Genomic DNA, 8,502 nt, shown 5'->3' with positions numbered 1-8,502 from the left:
CTTCCAGTCCAAGAACTAGAAAAGACCTCTTCATCTATTCAGGCTCTCCTTTATTTTACTCAGCAAAGTTGTATCATGTCTGTATATAGGTCTAAATATTTCTTGCTAGATTTAGAGCGTGAGTGGCACCAAGACGGTGCCTGAGAATCAATCTTTCATCGAGGTCATTATTATCCATGCATTTCTGTTTGAGGAGGTCTCAGTGTTCTGGGAGATGGAGGCGGGTTCCAAACACAGTTTAGAGACAGTGTCTAGGCTGGTGGTTTTCCAGAGCTGTTCATTTCCTCGGTTCACAGTTTAGAGAACCCTGGCACTGGGAAAACAATCTTACCTCTAGGCAAAAGGCCGTCTCAATTTCATCCAAGGAGTAGTTTTTCCAGATATTGTCAGATACAGTGGAACTGGGGGGTTCTTCTCTTTTGGAACTTTTGACTCGTTGATTCTCCCACAGGACCTCTATTAAAACAAAAGAACTTCAGTTTATGAAGACTGTCAAACATACATTCAAGTATTAATTACTTACTTTTCATCATCACCTGCACGTTAAAGATTAAGACTCAAATAAACCAAAACATAAACATTTATAATGAGTGCTATTAGAATTCTTAGACATTTTAGAAAAAATTAAAATTAATCTACTTGCTATCTTATCTAGGGTAAATCTAGACAGAGCAAATGTACACTAAGTAGACTAATAAACCCAGAAAAGTAGTAGAATAAAATTAAGATGAATATCATGCAATCGATACAGAATCACTGTGTGAGATACACAATCACTGTGTGAGAAGTCCTTTCCAGAGCACACATCAGAGCCAGAAATCAGGTAAATAACGGAGAGTCCTGACAACATAAATATTTAATTTTGATTTGGTTAAAAAACACACAGGTGACAATGAAAGAAAAATGACTGGGAAAAACTATTGTTAATATATGTGAGAAATACAACTTAATTTCCACAGTATATGAGTAGCTCTCATGAATCAGTAAGATAAATATAAATCCCCAATCACACAATAGACTAAGGTTTAAACATGTAATTGACATTTTTAAAAAGGAGTTTTAAAAAGCCAAGCAAGGTATGAAAAACTGCTCAGACTCATTCGTAATTTAAAAGGTCTAATTAACACCAGTTAATTTTTTCCTACTTGCCAAATAGGCAGGGATTAAGGCAAATGACAAAGGAAGAAATCAGTTTTGGCTTGTATGCAGAAAACCTGGTACTTGAATATTCTCAAATTCCCTTCCAGAACCTTATACTAGAGGGAAAATAGGACAGAGGCGTGTGTGCAAGGACAGGGTCTGTACTGTTTATAAGCAGGGGGAAACGCAACAACTTAAATACCCACTAATGGAAGATTGGGTTTATAAATTATGGTTCACAGATATTAAAAACAAAGGGCCTGTCTAAACCATGAATGCAAAAAATCTCCCTTGAAACTGTTTCATGATTGAAAGAAAAGACAATTTATCATAATTTAATTTTCACTTTAACACTTATTTTGTGTATTTTTCTGTCATCCATCCATCCATCCATCTATGCATCAGAAATAAGACCTGGGAGGATAATACACCAAGAGAACACAGCGGCAGGATTATAGGGAAGTGGGAGTTTGTGTTTTTGTGCTTTCTGGCCTTTTTGCAACAAGCATGTATTACTTTTATAATAAAAGAGAATAAAATAAATCTAAGATATAGCCGTTTTCTCTCTCAAAGTCGACTGCAGAGAATCACAAATGGTTTCCCAGATTTATTTCCTAAAATGTCTGCAAATAAGCTCCACTCAAATTAAGCACACTTATAACTACTCAGCTGCAGTTAACAAACTGCTAGTCATCTGGAATTCCATTTTCTACCTCACACACACAAGAAAAAAAAAGAAAGAAACGGAAAAAAAGAGAAGTAAAAGGGAAAAAAAAAAAAAAAAAGGAAGTCTCCTCTAGTGGATCCCTGTGGCTACACGAGAACATACAAGGCCAGTCCTTTAGAACACAGTCTGGAGTTCTGTGGTTCCAGTATGCCGAGTGCTTGAAACGTGGGCTCTCGGAACACGGAAGCTGCAAGGGCCTCACTCACTGAGGGGTGAGGAGCCAGGCCGGTCTCCCTCGGGGAGGTGGGTCTCCCCGCTGCTTTCCGATGCCTCTTCCTGTGCTCGCTCCGCCCGGGGCGGGGGGGGGGGGGCCCGGGGCGCGGGGGGGCCCGGGCTGCGGCTACTCTAACCGGGCTCACACGGCAGGAAGTTCATCCGTCTGCAGCAATGCATTGTAGGTGCCTTTTCTGCATGCAGGACAGTATGCGGGAAGCGGGCTGAGCCGCTTTAGATGCCACGAAAGGGGGCTGACAAATTCAGCTCTGCCGTGTTCACTGGCTCCTCTCTCGCTGCAGTCAGAGCGGCTTTCCCTCTTCTCTGCAGCTTAATAATTCCTGGCCCCTCCTGATTTTCCCAGGATTTCCTGTGAAGGATTCTGGTTGATTTGAAATGGAATAGAGAGGAAATGCAAAACAACTTAAGTGGGCAGCTATGTACGTCGCAGGTGCAGGAGAAAGGAACTCATACCCCAGTGTCCTTTCCTCGTGTGCTCAAATGGATGGCGTTTTTGATAAGCAAGATGACAATGGCTTATTAAGAACAAAAGCAGCAAATCCAAAAATATGAAAAATTAGTAGAAGATAAATATTGTTCTATGTACAGAAGTGGGTCACTGTAAATGTATGAACTGGAGACGCCTTTCCTACAATACTTAATAAAATAAGCAAAAGGAAAAAGGGTAAAAATCAGCAAAGCAAAAAAATAAATAAATTTAAAATAGTATTATAACTATAAATATAACATATAGTTTGTATAAAATATAAACTATAAGTTTAACATAAAATTTTCACTATGCATTTATACTGCCCCCTTCCAATTTTTCCCCCCAAAATTTACACTATGATAAACTGAAGCAAGAAGAAACTTAATATGGGCAGCCAGAAAGTTTTGCGTCCGGTCATGGTGGGTTGGCTCATACTGAAGCAACCCTCCCAGCAGACAACAATGACAAACTCTGGCCAAAATATACACAAAAAACTCTCTGAAGGCATTGGAAAGCAAATGACATAAACTGGAGTCAACACTTGGAGAAATGGAAAAATAACTCATTGAGTTTCTTGTTTCCTTGGCTTTTTGCCTGAGGGCAGGACTTGGCTGGAACATTATGCTAAGTGGCTAGAGTTTGGCTATAAATCCAGGATCTTTCTGGTTTCAGGAATAAAACAAAGAGAATTCAGGACTATCACAGTGACTGGAAAGTAAAGAGGGAAAGCACAAAAATAAAGGGAAAAAGGATAGAAGAAAATCTCCAAAGCCTATGAATGAAACCTACCAAAATCTCTGGCTAACACCAGAAACTACAGATGTGCAAAGCAGAAAACAAGATGTCCAGCGAAGCCCGAAACAGCAGAACATAGATTTCACATGTTAACCCCCTCAGGGAAGACAGAGTTTAGTCTTCTACTAAGGTGAACTGGCTACCAAAACAAAAACTTGAGTTCTTCAGAGGAACATAATAGAATTCATAGTCTCTACAAGGCAAAATTTAGTGTATCTAGGATAATTTCCAAAATTACTAGACATAGACAAAAAACCATAGGACACTATGATTCACATTTTTAAAAAAGGAAATCAGTAAAGACCAAATCGTGAAATGACCTAGATGTTGAAATTAGCAGTTAAAAAATTTTAAGTATTTAAAAATGTTAAAGCAACAGTGTTTGAGAATATGAAGGACAACATACTACTAATGAACGAACAGACAGGAAATCTCAGCAGAACAACAGAAGCTGAGAAATGTACCTGTGTTTATGGTGTATGTAAAGTATGATATATGACAGCAATATAACAAAGGATAGGAGAGAAGAATCCAGAAAATGCTGCTTAAAGTTTTTGTAACTCACGTGAGTTGTTTTTTGTTGTTATTTAGCCACTAAGTCATGTCCGAAGTTTTGCAGCCCAATGGACTGTAGCCGGCCAGGCTTCTCTGTCCATGGGATCTCTCAGACAAGAATACTGGAATGGGTTGCCATTTCCTCCTCCAGGGGATCTTCCCAACCCAAGGATCGAACCTGTGTCTCCTGCAGTGCCCCCTGAGCCGCCAGGGAAGCCCTTCATGTGAATTAGTATAATATTATTTGGGATTAGCTGAAGATGTACTAATATAATGGAAAAAAATATGCTCAATCAATCCAAATTTCTTTTGACACAAACTCTACAAGAAAAAAGTTAGGGGAAGAGGATGGTGGATAGAGAAAGAAGGAGAGGAATATAATGCGAAAAATCAAGGCTCTTACCTTGGAAGAAAACATAATTCAAGTACAGAATTACTTACAGAACATTTTAATAAGAACACAAATTTATTAAAACAAGAGTTCAATAGCAAGATAGTAAAACAGTGAGAGAGGAAAACAATATAGTAGGCCAGAGGAAACAACATCATCGAATAAATAAAGGGGACATAGCAACATGGTCCTTAGTGAAAATCAAATTACAGAGGTAGCTAAAAGACCTAAGATGATCCTTATGTATACAGAGGAAGAAGACAAAGAGAATAAAGCACTTCAAGAGAATGTATTCAATAGAGAAGAGCAAAACCATTCAACATAAGGATAGTTTCGATCATCAAAATGAATCTGAAAAGTGTGACAGAGGCTTTATTCAAAGATTTATAATATTACTAGTATTAGAGAGCTGTCTCTCCTTTCCATATTGGGGTATGAACGGATGCCAGGAATAATGCTGATAGTGGTTATTCCTGGGTGGTAGGGACAGTTTGGTTGTTTATTTTAACTTGTTACTCATCCACATCAATGCCTGCCTCCCAGGGCTGCAGGAAATACGAAAAGACCCAGTACAGGAGCACATTCAGCCTGGTGGCTGGCACTGAACGAACACTCTGGAGGCGAGGTCGATTACGGTGATTACCAAGTTAGGCACATAAACCTACTGGTGACGAACATCCTCTATAATCAGGCTAGATCCCACCTCCTATCCCACTTGAGCTAAGTGTGCACAGCCCCAGGCTTCTGGCAAACATGTTACCCCCAAGGGCCCTTAGCCCAGAGTGCTCACTCCCCTGGTGCTCGTCACACACACCCTATGAACCCCAGTCCTGCAAAGTGCCCCCTTAATCAGGCATCCTTCTTCCTCCCATGAACGCCATGACACTTCATTTTTCTCTTGTAGGCATTTGAATAGTTTTTTTTTGGAACTGAGTGATTCCCTGGTAGCTAGCTGGTAAAGAATACGCCTGCAATGCAGGAGACACCAGTTTGATTCTTGGGTCAGGAAGATCTGCTGGAGAAGGGGTAGGCTACCCACTCCAGTATTCTTGGGCTTCCCTGGTGGCTCAGCTGGTAAAGAATCCGCCTGCAGTGCGGGAGACCTGGGTTCTATCCCTGGGTTGGGAAGATCCGCTGGAGAAGGGAATGGCTACCCACTCCAGGATTCTGGGCTAGAGAATCTATGGACCCTATAGTCCATGGGGTTACAGAGTGGGAGCTTAACAGGTCAAATCTTGCCTCTACCACAAACTAGCTATGTCACTTTGGGAAATTCATTTAACACCCCTGAGTCCAAGTTTTCTCCTCTTAAGATATGGGATAATAATATCCACCTCACAAAGCTGTTGAGAAAAAATTGAAAGTTAGGTTTATAAAGTAACTACACAGAACACAATAAACAGCTGTTTTCTTAAGATTATTTTATGTGACATGCTTTATCTTATCCATGTTATTAAAATATTAACAGGACTAATCCTATTAACATATATATATATATGTTCATATACCTAGAAACACACACACACAGCTGCACGCACACACACACACATACTTCTTAAAGTCAAGAGTATTTTACTTGGCTTTGTACTCAATGAAGGGCCTGTTAGTACAGTGACTTGCAGGTGAGCTAACACAATGTAAAGGATGAAAGGGTCCTTGGCTGGCCATATTGTCTAGTAATTCCCCAAACTAGTAAGGCTTTGAAAAGTAAGAGTCCTGGGGTCTGCTATACACTATCTCGGTTAGTGAAACTGGGCTCAAATCTGAGAATTTATAGTTGTTTTTTTTAAGCTTGCTAGTCAGGCAGATCAGGGAATCAGAGAAAGTAGTCCATGCATATTTGCTGGAATCACTTGTGTTGATCTCAGACAGTGACAACCCATCTTGAATGAGCCGGTCCCACGTGGCAAACCCCTGAGGCAAGAAAACTGCTCGCCTCAAACAACCTAGAGCCGGGAAGGGAGCACCTCCTGCTGTATGCTTCATATGTCTACCCTGGAGGAGCTGGACCCCTGCTCTCTGCAGAACTGTGCAACCCCAGGCATTACATTCCAGAGGCTGGGATTTCCACCAGCACGAGGAAAGCTTTTCCTTCTCAAGGCTGTATGCCTACATGAGCCTGGCTTTAAGTGTCTGGTATAACTACACCAACTACTCAACTATTTCCCCTTTTGTATCAAGATTTTTCTCATCATTAAAAGAGTAGTTACATGTTCACTATCAGTAATTTTTGAAAATACAGAGGTAGCAGAAAGAATCAAATACCCAGAGATGTACCACTTAAAAGACAATCCATAGTTCAGAGTTCCTTTCTAATCATTTACTGATATGCCACATACATTTTTCCAAGTTATAATTAACTTTGTGAAGATCATTGCTTGTGGCTGCAGTTTACCACGTGGATAAGCTGTGACTCACTTAACCCTTTCCCTGTTGTCAGACATTTATGTCATCTTACAAATAAGGATACCATGACTGTCTTGATGGATAACACATTTTCCGTATTTTAAAGCACTTCCTCAGGACAGAGTCACAGACGAGGAATTACCATGTTAAAGGATATTGAAATCTTTAGCTGTGTGCTTTAAAAATACTGACCTTGACTTCCCATATTATATTTAAGGTTCAAGTCATTATTTGAACTGAGGTTCTTCAAGAAAACCTTATAATCCACTGCAGCGTCTTTATCAATATTGTAGTGTTGTGCAAACCTAAAATAGAAACATTCATTAGTATCCAGAAATTATGATACAGAGCATCTAAAAAATGAAGCAGGTTTTTTACTGAGGTACCTTTACACTGGGGCTAGCATTAATTTTAATGCATTTCTCCAGCTAGAGCTAGAAAATAGAAGTAAACCCTAGGAAATATTACTGTAAGATTTTTAAAATGCAAAATACCCCTGAAACTAGCATACTCAACTATGCCTCAATTAAAAAATAAATTAAGTAAATAAAATGCAGATATTTGGCGAGGGGGAAATCTCATCTCTCTGCCTCCAGAGGGCTGTGTATTGGTATGATTGGACAGGAATGTCTTAGGACCCACGAAAGGAACGCCCTTGCCTGCACCCCTAGGGTCCTCTCCCCTCTCTGGTGGGAGTGGGTGAGGGGCACCTCTGCACTCAGACAGCAAAAGTAGGTCCCATTTCCTTTAATAATTGGTGGGGGATGGATGTGGGCCATGAGTCAGCATACAATTTCTATAACCAGACAAATCTAGAGCTGGGGAGGACAGAACACAGCCCAGCTTCTTGAGCAAGTACATCATTTCACAGAGAGAAGCTGTGCCCAGGATGGCGTATCATTTTAAAGCAGTTAAAGGTGGGAGGGGGGAGCTTTTCTTGGAGCCTTCTAGGACTTGCATGTATAGAAAGAGAAATTTTTAAAACACTTAAGCAATGTCTCTTCCTGAAATATACAGAGACACTCTTTTTTTAAAGTTAAGATAAATGGAATGTTTGGATTCTTTTCTTTTTTCTTTCTAAAATGAAATTTCTATTATTCAAATCTGCCACTTGATAAATGGTTTTCTAGATAATTTCTGCATTATTACATTTATACAAAAAATTGACAGTTTTTAAATGTTTGGTTATATTGTCTCCATATGCGTTGGTTTCTATAATTATCTAATTTCATGCTGCTTTCTAAAAATTTAGTAATTATCACTTAAAGTATTTGTTATTTTTCTGTTTTCCAAATTTAACAAAGAGTAACGTCGTGTATTCATTTCCATGCATACCTTTTTTTTTTTCCACTTTGGTGAATCCTGCCTATTGTCCTAATAAGAAACATTATCTTGAGATATGATAGCTGCCAGATGTTAACACTGAGACTCCCTAAATAGCTCCATCTTTCATCCGTAGACTCTGCCTGGCAAACATAGGCTGTAAGCACAAGAACCCAGAAGGCGGCCCCTGATGGGCTCCTTTCCGAGTTGCTGTCCTGCAAAAAGTCTCCGCTGCTCTGCTGCTCCAGGAAAATGTCAGCATCCTGATTAAAAAAAAACCCGTCACTGGCTCTCCCGCTTCCTGTGAAAACTCAGCATTCCTTCCAACTGGTACTGGCTCAGAGGATCCCGACCTTTCCTAAAGTTCAGCCCACCGGCGTTCGTAATACCCGCTACACGGTCGCTGAGAACAGGCAGCCACAATCCCATGGTAGTATTTCCTAAAGATACGATTCAAAAATG

At 40.0% G+C, this 8,502-nt stretch overlaps 1 protein-coding gene across 1 annotated transcript in view; it reads right to left on the bottom strand.

The window, feature by feature from the left end:
* EFCAB6 (EF-hand calcium binding domain 6) overlaps positions 1 to 8,502 on the bottom strand; it is a 255,607-nt gene that overhangs the window by 164,141 nt on the left and 82,964 nt on the right. Inside the window, exons 8-9 of the mRNA XM_040233143.1 lie at positions 6,910 to 7,022; positions 332 to 456 (exon numbers count right to left, since the gene is read on the bottom strand). Of these exons, the coding sequence (XP_040089077.1) occupies positions 332 to 456; positions 6,910 to 7,022 (238 nt within the window). The remainder of the gene's footprint in view (positions 1 to 331; positions 457 to 6,909; positions 7,023 to 8,502) is intronic.

This window comes from Oryx dammah, unplaced genomic scaffold (assembly GCF_014754425.2).
Source record: "Oryx dammah isolate SB20612 unplaced genomic scaffold, SCBI_Odam_1.1 HiC_scaffold_29, whole genome shotgun sequence".
Taxonomy (NCBI): domain Eukaryota; kingdom Metazoa; phylum Chordata; class Mammalia; order Artiodactyla; family Bovidae; genus Oryx; species Oryx dammah.
This window is presented reverse-complemented; position numbering and strand designations above follow the sequence as displayed.